The sequence below is a fragment of the Gadus chalcogrammus genome, chromosome 16 (genome assembly GCF_026213295.1).
Source record: "Gadus chalcogrammus isolate NIFS_2021 chromosome 16, NIFS_Gcha_1.0, whole genome shotgun sequence".
Taxonomy (NCBI): Eukaryota; Metazoa; Chordata; class Actinopteri; order Gadiformes; family Gadidae; genus Gadus; species Gadus chalcogrammus.
The window spans coordinates 19,955,201-19,969,642 of NC_079427.1; the positions used below are offsets into that span (position 1 = coordinate 19,955,201).

General features: G+C 44.7%; 2 protein-coding genes across 2 annotated transcripts; both read right to left on the minus strand.

Moving 5' to 3' along the window:
• Positions 1-146: 146 nt before the first annotated feature.
• On the minus strand, positions 147-3,889 carry ccnp (cyclin P). Its single transcript, XM_056610432.1, has 9 exons — positions 3,679-3,889; positions 3,293-3,415; positions 3,135-3,207; positions 2,836-2,969; positions 2,558-2,656; positions 2,201-2,356; positions 1,558-1,716; positions 1,143-1,321; positions 147-684 (listed from the first exon to the last, which is right to left on the minus strand). The coding sequence occupies exons 1-9, from the start codon at positions 3,817-3,819 to the stop codon at positions 426-428; spliced, it is 1,323 nt and encodes a 440-aa protein (XP_056466407.1). The 5' UTR covers positions 3,820-3,889; the 3' UTR covers positions 147-425.
• A 230-nt stretch (positions 3,890-4,119) lies between these two features.
• Positions 4,120-13,299, minus strand: akt2 (v-akt murine thymoma viral oncogene homolog 2). The gene is made up of 13 exons (XM_056610431.1): positions 13,220-13,299; positions 12,820-12,951; positions 12,609-12,720; positions 11,739-11,892; positions 11,377-11,508; positions 11,195-11,260; positions 11,016-11,084; positions 10,744-10,866; positions 10,409-10,537; positions 9,027-9,241; positions 8,030-8,117; positions 7,828-7,930; positions 4,120-7,535 (listed from the first exon to the last, which is right to left on the minus strand). The coding sequence occupies exons 1-13, from the start codon at positions 13,263-13,265 to the stop codon at positions 7,456-7,458; spliced, it is 1,449 nt and encodes a 482-aa protein (XP_056466406.1). The 5' UTR covers positions 13,266-13,299; the 3' UTR covers positions 4,120-7,455.
• Between the last annotated feature and the right edge of the window lie 1,143 nt (positions 13,300-14,442).

Sequence of the window (14,442 nt, forward strand, 5' to 3'; positions counted from 1 at the left end):
ATAATTCGCATGGTAGAAAATGTGTTGGGTGTGATTTTGCTAAAGCGTGGAGAGACCTCTTCGTACCTAGGGGCCGCAGATTGTATCCGATGGGACGTGTATGCAAGGAAGTGGCCTAAAGACAACCAGGGAAGGAAGTAGAACCAGTACTAGTTGCAGCAGACACTTTATTTTTCACATTAAAAATTATCAAATTATTGGACAACTTAGTCCATACAGGTAAGACCAGAAGCAACATTGCACATTATACATATATTTTTCAAAAATCATCTGCAGGATAAGAGCATTAAAAATATACAACTACATTTAGCCATCGGTTGGCATTTCACAGGCATTACATTAGTCAACTGTGCAGAATAGTTTTTGTGCAGCATTTTGGATGATCCTTCTCACCACCTCCTTGAGGAAATTGGGGCTCCACGTGTTCACAATTTAAGATCCTCATCAAGTCTTTGTGGCACCCATGCCTCAGCAATCTTTTCATGCAATGCAAGCGCCACAAGCGATTCCGGCCATTTCAGGTATGCAGGCAGCAGACACGACGCGTTTTGTAGAACCGGGTGGCTGCTGACGTGCATTGTCAACGCAGAAGAGTATTTCACGAAGGTGCCCCGGTTCTCTTGGCAGTGGGCCTTGGCTGCTGCCCCCGCCAGGATGTGCATGATCCTCAGCAGAGTGGTCTCACTGAAATAAAAAAGGACGCAGCCCTCAGAATATAAACAGAGCTTTCAGGTTGACTGCCCCAGTCCTATGCCCACCCTGCCGAGATCAGCAACAGTGGTCCATAAGCATCCTCCAAAATAACTCACCCATTTGCCCCCGCCTTTGGACCAATCTACTCCTTATTTAATTTATGTTATAGTTCCTTGGGATTAATGAGGCATGATATTTATCAAATATATTATTAAAAAAAGAGAATAGGAAAGGATCACAGCTAATATGTTTGACAGATAGTCAGAAGGAAGCCAAACACTTCACCAAGTGTACACACTCAGACACAATACTCTATCGAACTCCTACAAAAAAAACCACAATCCTCTCATTGGCATGAAGAGCTAAAATAGGCAGACATCACCCAAGTTTAATGTAGCTGCTTGGCGTTGTACTAATTCAATGCTTGTGTGTCATTATGGAAAGCACACCTGCCAATGTAGATAATGGATGCTATACACCAGGCGGCGTCTCCGTCGGGGGTGGGGGGCTCCTGCAGTACCCTGCGGGCTAGGCAGAGGACTGCACCGGCCAGCTGCATGGGCAGGTACACAACACACTCCCCCTCCAGGAGGGACAGCTCCAGGAGGTACCGGGCCATCCACACTACCTGGCGTACAAATAAATAAGAGACACACACACACACACACTATCATTCATATATATACACATACACATATATTATATACATACACATATATATATTATATATACACATACATACATACATACATACACACACACACACACACACACACTCACTCATTTTTTTCTTCAGTACGCAGAACCGATCTATTCCACTCCAGAAATGCATTCTGTTGCAGTGAGCCAGCACCATCGACCCACCTTGGCGCTGCACCGTGCGATGGAGGCGGTGAACAGCAGAAAGTCCAGCGGCGAACAGTGGCTCAGGTCAAACTGCAGTCCGGAGAGCACTCGCCGCTCCATCCGCAGGAGCTGCTTCTTTGTATAACCGTTATCCATCAGGTAGCAGAGCTCCGACACCTACAACGGGATACCACAACGGTGGTCAGGGTCATCAGTACTGCAACATAAATGTACACCTTTTTCATATGACCCCAGCGATGTGATGTTTTAAGCTGGGGGAGAGGCTGTTTTGGTGACACGCAGGGCAGAGCCTCTACAGGTTACTCTTTACCTTCATAGGCCCACAATATTGGATTAAGTCAGTTGGAAATGGCCATCCACAATGCGATTTGTTTTTATAAATCCTGCCATCACGCCCGAGAAGAACACATCACACTTGTTGATCCATCCAAAAGTGGAGCCATTCACAGCGGACCGAGAACCAGATGCATATATATTCCCTAGTCTGGTGCTCTGAGTACAGTCTACAGTTAAAAATCAATCATTAGCTTCTCCGTTTCTTTTAAGAGCCGTCTCATTCATAACCCAAATAATGCAACACCGTCTCACTATTAAAAGAGGTCTCGGTCTCCTCATAGAAAATCAATCAACACTCCTGTACCTCAGGGACGAGACACTCTTCCTTCTTGGCCGCCAGAAAGAGGCAGACCACCCCAAGGAGCTGCAGGTTGACGGTGGACACCTTGATCTGCCGCAGTCCCCGGTTCATCAGGCTGATGGCCAGGTACAGAGTCTCGTCCTGGAAATGCAGCATCTCCTGGGATGGACAGACGTGTGGCTCAATACATAATCAAAGTAGCCATCAACTTGGGCACCAAAATATCCTGCTGCAACCATGCTACCCTACCAAGAAATGACTGAGTAATATATAAAATGCGTTTGCGACAGTCCTTTCTAGTGACCGATGGAGTAAACGTTATGAAAAAAAAAAAAAAAGCACTCCAAGCAGAGCACTCACATGAACCTGGATCAACCAGTCCACCAGGACGGCCCGCGTGGTGTCTGTGAAGGGCCTGGGCAGCTCAGCACTGGCAAAGGTGTTTCTGTACTGATTTGTCTGTTGAGGTGGAAAGACCAACATCCCAGGTCACCCTTGAGTCATTGAACATAATCAATTGAATTTTTTCTCTGCTAGAAAAATTTGGTTGTAGTCGTTTGGGTCTGATTTACTACTATACACACACACAAACAACGTGGATTACTATGTTTGGATCTTAAAAGTTGAAAGGGTCGCACCATCATGTGTTCAAACATGTCCCAGGCACAGGCCCGGTCCCAGGTGAGGTCTAGCTTCTCCATGGCCTTCTCCACCTCACGGCGCAGCAGGCTTTCCAACCCCTGGTGGTAGAGCAACTCATACGACAAGCCAACTGAAGACAGTAAAGCGCAAGGGTTAGAAGTGTGAGAGAGCAAAATAATGGTACCGTCACACATAACCAACCACAAGACAAGTACTTGCACTGGTGCCCCTTTCAGCTACACTGACACATGTTTGCATTACACTGAAACAACCGTGGAAGTACCCAGAAAATTACCCCAAGCAGTTAGATCATTTTCATAGTAGCCAGTGATGTTGCCCTCCTTTATTGACACTGGTAGCCTCCTTTCCTGCAGATGCAAACAGCAAACCATTCATTAATGTCAGAATACAAAATAAATACCTCACAGAAGGACAACAGGAGGACGACTTTACCCATTTACACTCTGGCTCCACCTTCTGGCCTCTCCTGGGCTCCTCTCCTTCTGGAGGGTGTCTGCGGTCTTTGGGCTCACTTGAATTGGCCCAGGCTCGGAGGGCTGGTCGCCTCTCCTCCGCCTGTGAGAAGATTTTGCGCCAACGTTTACGTCACAGAAGGAAGGACAACATAGTTTTACATATTACCCACCATTTGGCAGAACTTATAATAGTTGCCAATGTCTAAAATTAACAAGGCAGTAAATTACACAGCTGGCTCCTCATCACAGTTTAACGTTCAATGAACGCCTGAGCTAAGACAACGATTGAGGTCACAAAGTTGACACGAGCCCCACGAAAACGTGGCGATACGTAGAAACAAATAAACACCAGGCTACACACACCTTCTTGTGTAAGTCCAACAGTGGCTTGGAATCGCAGAACCCAGTCCTGGCCATTATTACAGCCGATGACCACGAGTTGCCTCCCCAGACCACTGCAGCTACTTTCTTCAGGAGGAGCGGTAGGAGAGAAGGGTGAAGCATTCCGCCATGCGTGCAGCAAGCCACGTTAATGAAGACAGGTGCATCGCTGATTGGGCTTAGGAGCGCCGCGCCCACTGGTCAGTAATCGGGCTTTTAATACATCTGTTGGTTTTATATACATCAGTCGTTTTTATATACATCTGTTGGTTTGATATAGAGCTGTTGGTTTTATATCGATTTGTAGATCTTTCGTGCATTATATATTTGATGGCCTAGTTTTGTCTGAGGATAAGCAATTAGCATTACAAACAAAGATGGACACAATAGATATGTGAAATACTGATTGATGTTTGCTTGAGCCCACAATATTATAAATCTGCTTATGTACGTGCCATATGCATTGCTACAATTGGGTTAGCCTACTATGTTTGGGTTAAAAGCAATAGGCAGTTATTGATGCAGCACTATTTTATGTTCTCATGTTGGTGTATTATGTTTTGATATTAAACAATTGGGCAAAGTTTCATGGCTATGAATTATTGGCCTAATGCATTTTTCTAAAGCCTACTTGATTTGGGAGTGACATCCACATTCTCGTCATATGAGAAAATGTGCATTGTAGGCTATAAAAAAAGACAAACACTGAATCATTCAGTAAAAACCTTTACTGGGACATAATAAGTTGCAAACGTTATAAGCTATCATAATGTAGCAGGTCTCCCCTATCACTTTGTAAAATCTTGCAGTGGGGGACTGAATCTGTCTTCAAGGACAATGTTCTCCCCGAAAGATTGCTTTTCTCATTGTCATCTGAACTTGGATAGCAACAAGCAAACAAAAATACAAAACAAAATCAAATGTGTTACATCAGCATTAAGGTGTGACATTCGTGACTGTTAAGTTAAATCACATTCAGATATAGATAAGCCGTGTAACCTATAAAGCTGCAAATGAATCACTACTAAGGCAGGCCTCCCCTTCTATTGCTGCTATTATCAAGCTTTTGCCTTTTTGGTATATACACATAGTGGTGAACCCCTGTTCATACTGGTGAATCCCTGTCCATACTGGTGAACAGGTGTGTAGCGTGCCTGTGTGCGCCTACAGGAGAAGTCAGGGGAAGGGTGTCAGCTTGCATCTTTCATTTGTAAAGCACTAATAAACAAAGCAGTTAGCAGCAAAGTGCAGTGTATGGCTTCCGAGCCAACTTTATAAAAGCTTTGTGGCATCTCCCTTTAATGATGAAGGCAAAGAGAGACAATCAGTGGCATAATCCTCAGGTCCGGCCCAGCCGTTTCAGAAGGTGGACACCAGGCTTGACTGATTGGCCCTGCCTGAGCCAATGAGACGAGGTGGTGAAGTTGGAATAGTTACAACGAAAACAGCCATCGGTACCGGGAGTGACTCCGGAGCTGCAGGGACACACTCACGCTCCGTGATGACATGACCTCACAACCGTCTTCAGTTATCTACATATGTATCTCACTCACACACAAATAAAACGTGTCCTTCAGCCCTCTGCAACATCGACGGGAGGCTCCACGAGAATGTCTACAAAATGGTTTACTCTTTCCACCCCTTCCTTATCTTCTCTCTCACTACAACAAAGCAACTCAACTCTAACATTGTAATTTAGGAAATGAAGACTTGGCCTGTACTGATGACTTATACCTAGTACAAATCTTTTTTGGGTTGAAAGCCAATAAAAGGCCAACCAAAGCAATCTGATTTGATTCGTTCAGTTATTTTAGGAGTGGGGTGATAATGACAAGAGACAAAACGGAAAAAGCGTGGAAGTGAAACATATACTTAAAATAAATGTGAAATGGCAGGCTGTAAAAGTGATGAGGTTGAAACAGAGGAATGGAGAACCTAAAAAAGGAACAGCATTTGAAAGAACTTGTTTTAATATATATTATATAATATATACTCAAAAGAGACGTCTCTTCCTAAGTTGAAAGAATACATGGAAAAATTAAAACAAAATGATTTTTTTTTTTTTTAAACAAAACAAGGATGTTCATTTTGCAAAGTTCAGAGACATGCCTTGCTCTATACTTGCAATTATGGAATACTATATGCTTATGTTGACAAGAGTGTTTTAAATCTGCTGTCCGGAGCAAACATTCAGGATTACAAAAAAATAAAAAGATTCTTACTAGTGCCCTAGTATCTTCTGGGCAAAATAAGAAATATATCCAAGTACTCAAAAACACAGCATGAGAAAAAAAACACAAAAGAAGAGGACCAAAACATTACACGTGGAATCATTCAAAGTGTTCAACCGCTCCGGAAATCAGTCAGTCAATTTTTGGCCTCATCACAGCGAAAACAGCAAAGATTGAACCATTTGTCATTCTTTAAATATGGGGACATTCAAATGCTTATTTTTTACGAAATAAGACAAATCATTACACTGATATAGGACATGGAACAACAAAAAACAAAACGGATGTCCGACAAAATGATTGAGGTGATATTCCGGCAGATTTAGCTGCTGCCAATGGACCCCGACATGTTCAACAGTGACGGTAAATGGTGGTGAATGGTTCTGTGCGCTCTCAAGAAATTACTGAATGAATGAGGTGACCGGATTTTTAAAACTATCAACCTCTTGAGTATTCAATCACCCCATTACTGTGAAACCACTGACTGTACTCTGTAGTGTCCCCACTTTTCAATATTTATCTAACGGATTTGGTGAAAAAAATAATCTTATCAATAGACATGAATGAATGTTTTGAAAATCAAATGGTTGTTCATACATTCTCTTGCACTTTTATGAACAAACCCACACACAGACTTCGACACACTCATTCCCACATGCGCACATGCACAAACACAGTGCAAACACAAGTGATGGCGTCCCTCGTAGAGGGGTACACCACATTCTGTCCAGCTCCCACAGATGGTACTGCCAGTGCCCCTCCCCCTCCCTCCCTGTAGGAAACAGTCCCACACTATATTTGTAACAGCAAGTTCCAGAAAGAGCACTTGTAAAAATAAAAAAAGATAAATAAAAAAATTGAAGAAATATGGCTTTATATTAATTTAAAACCGTATCAATGGAAAAACAAAAATCAATTCTGTATCTCTACATTAGTTATAATTTTCATTCTACTTAAAATAAAAAAAATCCTTTCAGGTTTTTACATGTGAATGGAGGGGTGTGTGTGTGTGTATGTTTGTGTGTGTATGTGTGTATGCGCGTGTGTGGCATTGTTTCAGCTGGTGACGAGGTGGTGAGATGCAGGTGTAACCTGGTTATAGTCCCGTGGGGAGGACCCGGTGAGGTGCTCGTTGAGGTGCCCGTTGAGGTGCCCGTTGTAGTGCAGCAGGAGGCCTGCAGACGAGGCCCGACGCAAACTCTGTTGCCCGGAGCAACAGAGGCGGACCACTAGGGGGTCCGTGCGGAACCCGACGAGGTCGCCCATCCACGGCTGGTGTTTGAGTCTTGATGGCGACCCGTGTCTTGATCTCACACTGATGTACTGGTGTGGGGGATGTGTGTGTTTGTGTGTGTCGGTGTGTGAATTTAACATGTGCCATTTGTTTTCTCGTTTTACCTCATGCCGATCTCCCCAGCAGTGCGAGTGCGTGTTTTCTGAGGGTGTTGGTTTGGGTGTGTGTTTGTGTGTGTTTGGGTGGGTGTTGGGGGATGTGTGTGCCTGCCTTCCCATTCTCAGCTTTACCGGGTCATTCCCGTATGCTGGCAGAGTAGGAGAACTGGGGGAAATGTGTACGCTGGTCAGCGTCCTCCGCGTCCAGGGTGTCATCTGTTGGTCAGAGGGGGGAGGAAGAGAGACACGACGCGTGAAAAGAGAATAGTTAACACTGACATTGAAAGGTGCTGATTTCATGAGTTCAAGTTCTTGAGCCCAAAGCACAGCCGTGTGGGGGGACGAACACAAAAATGTTTAGAGAATACTCGTGTCCAAAATTGACTTTCATGAGCCTTTGCGGAAATACACCAATTAGAAATATAACCGTTGATGTCTCGGTTTAATCACAGACAGGACATTTGTCTGTCATTGAATGTGACTGCACTCAATGAAATATTCCACTTACATTTGTCTGGAGGTGTAACGGTGATGGTTTGAGCGGTGAATTCATCGTCGAAGTAACGTGTGTCCGTCTCGGAAGTCACTTGGGGTTTGAACGGGGGAATGAGCTGTGGAGAAAGACAACATGGAGATTAACCCGTGTACATTTAGTGGAGCGTCCCAGCATCTCTCAACTCGTCATCCACGACATCTTTCCAGAGTCTTACCTTTTTGTCGACAACATCCTGCCAGTTGATGGTGGTAAAGAACTTATGGTTTGTGACTTCTTTGGCGTCCTCAGCCCCACCTCCAAGCCTGAAACAAATACATACAATCCTTTTGTTGGTTCTTTTAAATGACTAAATGGAGTTGCCCCTGAATACTTATGGCGCTTTTCCACCGGAAGTTGCGGGTCAGTTCAGTCTGCAAATGTACGGGTTCACGTTTCCACCGCCAAAAGTTGGCGTGATCCGGACTAAGCCGTACTCGTCTTGCAGTACTCCTCTGTTGGGGTACTTAACGGAGGGACGCCTGAAAGGGTGCGTTCAAGTTCGAGCTCCACACACCGTCCGTTAATTGGTAGACAGAATCGTCAGTTACGTGCGACAGGGCAATAATAAAAAACAAACGCAATGCCCGCAAGGTATTTCTGTACAACGGCGAAAGCTTTGTTTATTGAAGAAAATGACGCGCAAAAGTTTGACGTCGTTCTTGGACGTGCAACATTGTTGCTCTTTTATTGCGTCGCGTTCTTTTCTTTCCTTGGATTTAATATCAGGCTACACTGTCGGGCTGCTAGGAGGCCCCGATGCTTACATAGCTTCCGCTGCTATCGCCATCCGGCTTAAATCCCGCCCTACCATAAGGGTACTGCTGGGGCGTGCTAGGTCCGAAGCGTAACCGCCGGTGGAAAAGAGCCATTATACACCTGAAGTCAGATTTGCCTTTCATGCATGCGCCTTTCAGATCTCAAAATTCCTCTGGCACTGGCCATCTCATCGTTCCCAAGGTGAGAACCTTTGCCTACAGGGAGGTACCGTTCAGTACCTGCTCCATTATTCTGGGATAGTCTGCCTGACGAACTGAGGACATCAAAATCTGTCCAAAGATTTCAAGCAAGATTTAAAAGCTTCCCTTTTCTCTGATCATCTCTTAAAATCCCACTTAAATCTCTCAACCCCCCAAACTCCACTTTCAGTTTGTGAGGCGGTGTTCCAACCGCACCTCTGCTTGGGGTCCTTCTTCAGCAGGCCTGCCAGCAGGGCCTTGGCCTCGGGGGCCAGGTTCTTGGGGAAGCGGATCTCCTCCATCAGGATGAGCTCAAAGAGGCGCTCGTGGTCCTGGTTGTAGAAGGGCAGCCGGCCACACATCATCTCGTACATTACCACGCCCAGGCCCCACCAGTCCACCGCCCGGCCGTAGTCGTTGTCCTCCAGGACCTGATGGAGAAGGCGGGGGAAGAAGGGGGGTTGATGAGCACTATGCCAGACATGGGACGCTCAACTCCTCGGCAAGGTCATGCAGAGTCGCAGCATCACCAATTCATCTCGCATTTCTTCCTCCCATTATAGAACACAATGAATGAATAAAGTTGTTTTTAGTTTTACACTTTGCTTCAATGCAGAATGTGGATTGTGGGAGGAGAAAGACGAAGCGGCAGCCATGACAGCTTCTATCAGGGTAATGGGAAAATAATACTTCACCTGCAGTGTTAACTGCAACGTGTGTTTACAATTATTAGTGATGTCAGTTGGTCGGTCACAAACTACAGGTTGGTAAGTGATATCTTATTGGACATTGGAAGCAGCTCATTATTGGTTATCGTGTGTTTTCTTTTTTTATAGTGCATAATTAAATGTAAATGGACTGCATTTATATAGCGCTTTTCTAACCATTGGCCACCCAAAGCACATTACAATATTGCCTCACATTAACCATTCACGCACACATTCACACATCGACGGCGGAGTCAACCATGCAAGGCGACAGCCAGCTCGTCGGGAGCAATTAGAGTTAGGTGCCTTGCTCAAGGACACCTCGACACTCAGCTTGGAGGAGCCGGGGATCGAACCAACAACCTTCAGGTTACCAGCCAACCCGCTTTACCTCCTGCTCTACTGCCGCCCGAGTATTAATCATGAAAGCACAAAGCAACGCCTTGTGACTGCGGTTATGCAGATGGGGATGCCACTATGGTGGCTTTAGAACACCTTCAACTAATCATTGACCACTTAATGGAAAAAGAAAGCTAACTAAGGTTTAGGCAAGAGGAAGAAATAACTGACAGGCAAACAACTCAGTGGAATGTGATGGAATGTCCTTGAGGAACACAACATAATGACAATCCTATTTGCTGTGCAGTGCTAAGACTGTTCTGCAAATTCATCTAATTTAATGGACTTAATTAATAAATCATATTTAGCTCACTTAAGGTCATTATTTCCTGCATTATGTTATTCCTATATGTTCAACATCCTCAAAGCTGTATTGAGAGTTTGACAATGGTACATTTGATTAGCCTATAATCACAGGAAAGGTAATTTGAGGGAATTTAACACAGTTCTGCTACTATTAACTGTCAATAGAACAGTGTGAATGTATGTTACCTCGGGTGCCAGGTACTCTGGGGTCCCACAGAAGGTTTTCATGGTGGCGCCATCGGTGATGCCTTCTTTACACAGACCGAAGTCTGTGATCTTGATGTGTCCGTCTTTATCCAGCATAAGGTTCTCCAGCTGAGAGAGCAACACGACAACCAGGTTAACATCTTGAGGGTGAACTGGATATGAAGCGTAACGCAGTACACACAAGTTTGTCATGGAATAAACACCACTTTGTGAAAAATGGTCCCCTTTGATTATTTCACTTGTGGAGGTGAACCATCCCAGCTTCTATGAGGCCAGGTTTAGAGAGGAGGCCAGGTTTAGAGAGGAGGCCTTACCTTCAGGTCCCGATAAACAACATTGCGTGAGTGTAGGTATTCCAGGGCAGACACAATCTCTGCACCGTAGAACCGAGCCCGGTCCTCGGTGAAGACGCGGTCCCTTGATAAGTGGAAGAAGAGCTGTTTTTGGAAGGGGGAAAAGGCAAAAGAATGAGCAACCATCCCATCACATAATATACGTTTAAAATAAGGAAAAAAAACAGGTTGAGTAATATAGAAGGTTTAGTAAGAAAAAATAAACAAGATACAAAGAAACAAACAAGACTGACCTCTCCTCCGTTTGCGTACTCCATTACAAAACATAGCCGGTCGTGTGTTTGGAAAGCATATTTCAGCGTCTGGGGGAGGGGATGCAAGAACATAAGTGAACCCAAAGTGAACCCATGAACCCACTTCATCTTGAAAACAGTGAGCCCTAAGGCCACCGACCAGTACTATGCAGCCCTACCGTTAGAAATGGATGCTTTGTATTTTGGAGAACTCTGCTCTCTGTAACTGTGTGGGCCACCTCGTCCTAATGGGAGGGAAAACACAGATAAGTTCAGTCAAGAAACCCAACGAGGTATGGGGTAAAACATCTTCTGTTGTTATCCAAGTGGGTCTCGTGTTACAAAAGTGTCCACCACTAACTTTGGCGATGATGACTTCTTTGCGCAGGATTTTCATGGCGTAGTACATGCCGGTGGCCTTCTCCTTCACCAGGATGACCTTGCCGAACGTCCCCTTACCCAGCAGCTTGAGGTAATCAAAGTCGCTCATGGTCTGTGGGAGGTGAGAACGAGAACACTTGAGTGTCTAGATCTGGTCCTCAGCCACAACGGCTCTCCTTTAATGTGATATTTGATGTATGCACGACGTCCGCCAACAAAGAAATAATAAAACGGTCTCAAACGTAAATCAATACGAGCTAAAGAAAGAGCTGAAAGAAAACAAATGTTACACTTATGCTTTCCAAACCAAAAGTATAGTGAGAGAGTAATACAAACACTGACCACTTTGTTGCGTGACTTGGACATGGCCACCTCCATCTCTTCAGTGCCGGTGCTGTCGCTGGGCGAGCCAAACTTGATCTCCATTGGCTCCTCATCCGTGTGCTGGCTCTTCAGGCCGTTGGCCACAGTCTGGATCGACCGCATCCATTCCTCCCTGAGACAACGCGATCAAAGTTACATGCTGGGTGCTTTCAGAAGACGTGAAATGCATTGCAAATAAGTTGTTCGCAAAGGGTAGAAAAGGCATCAAATAAATATATTTTACCAAAGGAAAAGTAAAGTAAACACATTTTGAGGGATCAGAGTATAATCCACTGTGTTTGTTGGACTAGAGGCCCTTCTGATTGGGTGTTTAGGAGGGCTTATGTGGAAGTCTCCCTCTGAGGGTTCATTTGGGAAATGGGGCTTACACTTTAATGCAGGATTTCATCATAACGACAGTTGGCAATGAATACTGATTGGAGTGCATGAGTGGCCGGCCAAACGGGGGCACAAGCTCTGTTCCACAATGATCTAGAAGGAAGTATGGCCCATGGGCATGACCTTCTCGGTCTGACCTTTGCTTTCCTCAAGAAGTAGTTGCTCTTTTAAAGATTAACACTGAAATAACAATATTGTGTTTACCATCACGAGTGCCTCGAGATGTGAAACACAATGTTTTACACTTCTAGAAATGTAATTGAGTCACGGTAGTTACTTTTTTTATCCAACTTATGCAATATCAATATCTCTATAGTAGCATTATTTCTTATGAAGGGGCTTCGCAAACTCTTATCTTATCCGTTGACCTCAAAACATAAGGGTTCCAAGTGGCAAGAACCAAAGCTCTCTTACGTTAGTGCTCGACAGGTAACAGAAAACAACACATACCTCTCCTCGTTGCTGTCCACGTGAAAGGTGCGTTCAATAACGGTGGTCCACTGCAGACAGCGAATGACAAACGTGTTGGGCCTGGGCCGCTCGGTCTTCATGAGCTGGCATTCTACGAAAGAGCAGAGGCGGCGTTACAAAGTGTTTTACAGAACAAGAGAGTTAAGAACATTGGAAAGGCTAGTTTGAGACCCTGTCGGGCCCAACTGACCCGCGACAGAGAAGTTGTTGAGCGGTGGTAGGTTGTGGTCGCTGGACACCTCCGGCTTCTCCTTGTAGCCAATGAAGGAGCCGTCGCTCTTGAGGATGAAATAGCGAGGGCGCCATGTTTTAATGTATTCACCTGGGGGGGGGGGGGGGAAGAGACGGGTCGTAAGGATCGGCTTAGTGCAGGTTATCGACATTCCTGAGTGTATAACAGGTTACTTTAACAGGGTTAAAGTTGCATATACACCATGGTAACGACAATAGATAACTGAGCTAGGACTGCTCTGAACAGCCTTAATACTAGAGGCCACCGATCAAACTGTTAACCACAAATATCGGTCGACATGATTGGTGGCCGATTGATCGGAGCACCCTTAAATTAAGCAGGGGGCCGGGGGACTTACCTCTTTTGTGGAGCCACCCCTCTCTGACAACACTGATGTCGTTCATGCTGGGGGCGCCTGGGGTCGAGGGTGGGGCTATAGGGGCCGCAGCGGTGGAGAAAATAAGACTTGTCCGATGTATAGATGAGGTTCAGGCAAGAGGCGAGGATTGATTTGACGGCACCTAGAGAAAATAAAACAAAGATTGGTTCAATCAGGTAAGAGGAGTGCAGGTCCTTTCCACGACCAATACAAAAACAATGATAAACTAAATCTTGTTTGCGTCAGAATTTATGGTGCTTGTAATTACGTTTCAAAACTGAGCTGTCAGTCCATTCAGATTCCTAAATGATGAATGATGGTCCTTAAGGTAGGCACACACCACATATAACAAGACCTATTTTAAGACAGATAAGACAAATGACACAAATCTCTTTTTACTACAGTACAGTTGAACTTGGCAAGCTCTCATTTGATGTCTATCATTCATTAATGATAACAGGTTAATATAGGGCCTCTCACGGTAGGCTAGAGATAGGACTATACACAAACAAGTTTACAGGTTTAATTCCATGATAAAGAACACAATAAGGACTACAAATTAGCAATGTTTACAGATGAGGATTCTGGTCGATCAGAGGCACTTTACACACAATGCTACATTTAACTTATTGCAAAGCCTCCATAGTGGCTTATTGGACAGAAGTTTATCGTTTTGTGTACTGCTACACCACAGGACGCAGAGCTCCTCCTCACCTGACTGCATGAGGCCGTAAACCAAGGGGCCCTAATAAGGGCTACTGTATGGCTCTGTGACAGGGGCCAAGTTCTGAAGCCTTCTGTTACACAACAGCTCTGTTCAAGTTGTTTTTGCCATGATAAGGTCATACCATTAATACAGCAGCTCTTGTCAAGTCTGTTTGAGGTCAATGCCACTGACAGCTAGTTATCTATCCTGCATCTACACAACTGCTTGCACTGCATTGTCAAATATGAACTATCCGGGCAGATATAGTTCGACAGCTCCAACCACGTGATAGCCTTTGCAGAAGAACTGCAACTAGAAAGTGAAGTCAAAACAATTACGTGAGAAAACGGGAGGTTTGTTGGCATCGCTTTGTTTACAATGATAGAGTTACTATTAATATAGGACTATGATATGATGAATATGCCTGGGACAATAATCTACAATTACAGGTATACCACGTTGGCTCAAGTCGGCTGCTTTATTGCAAATATCACAT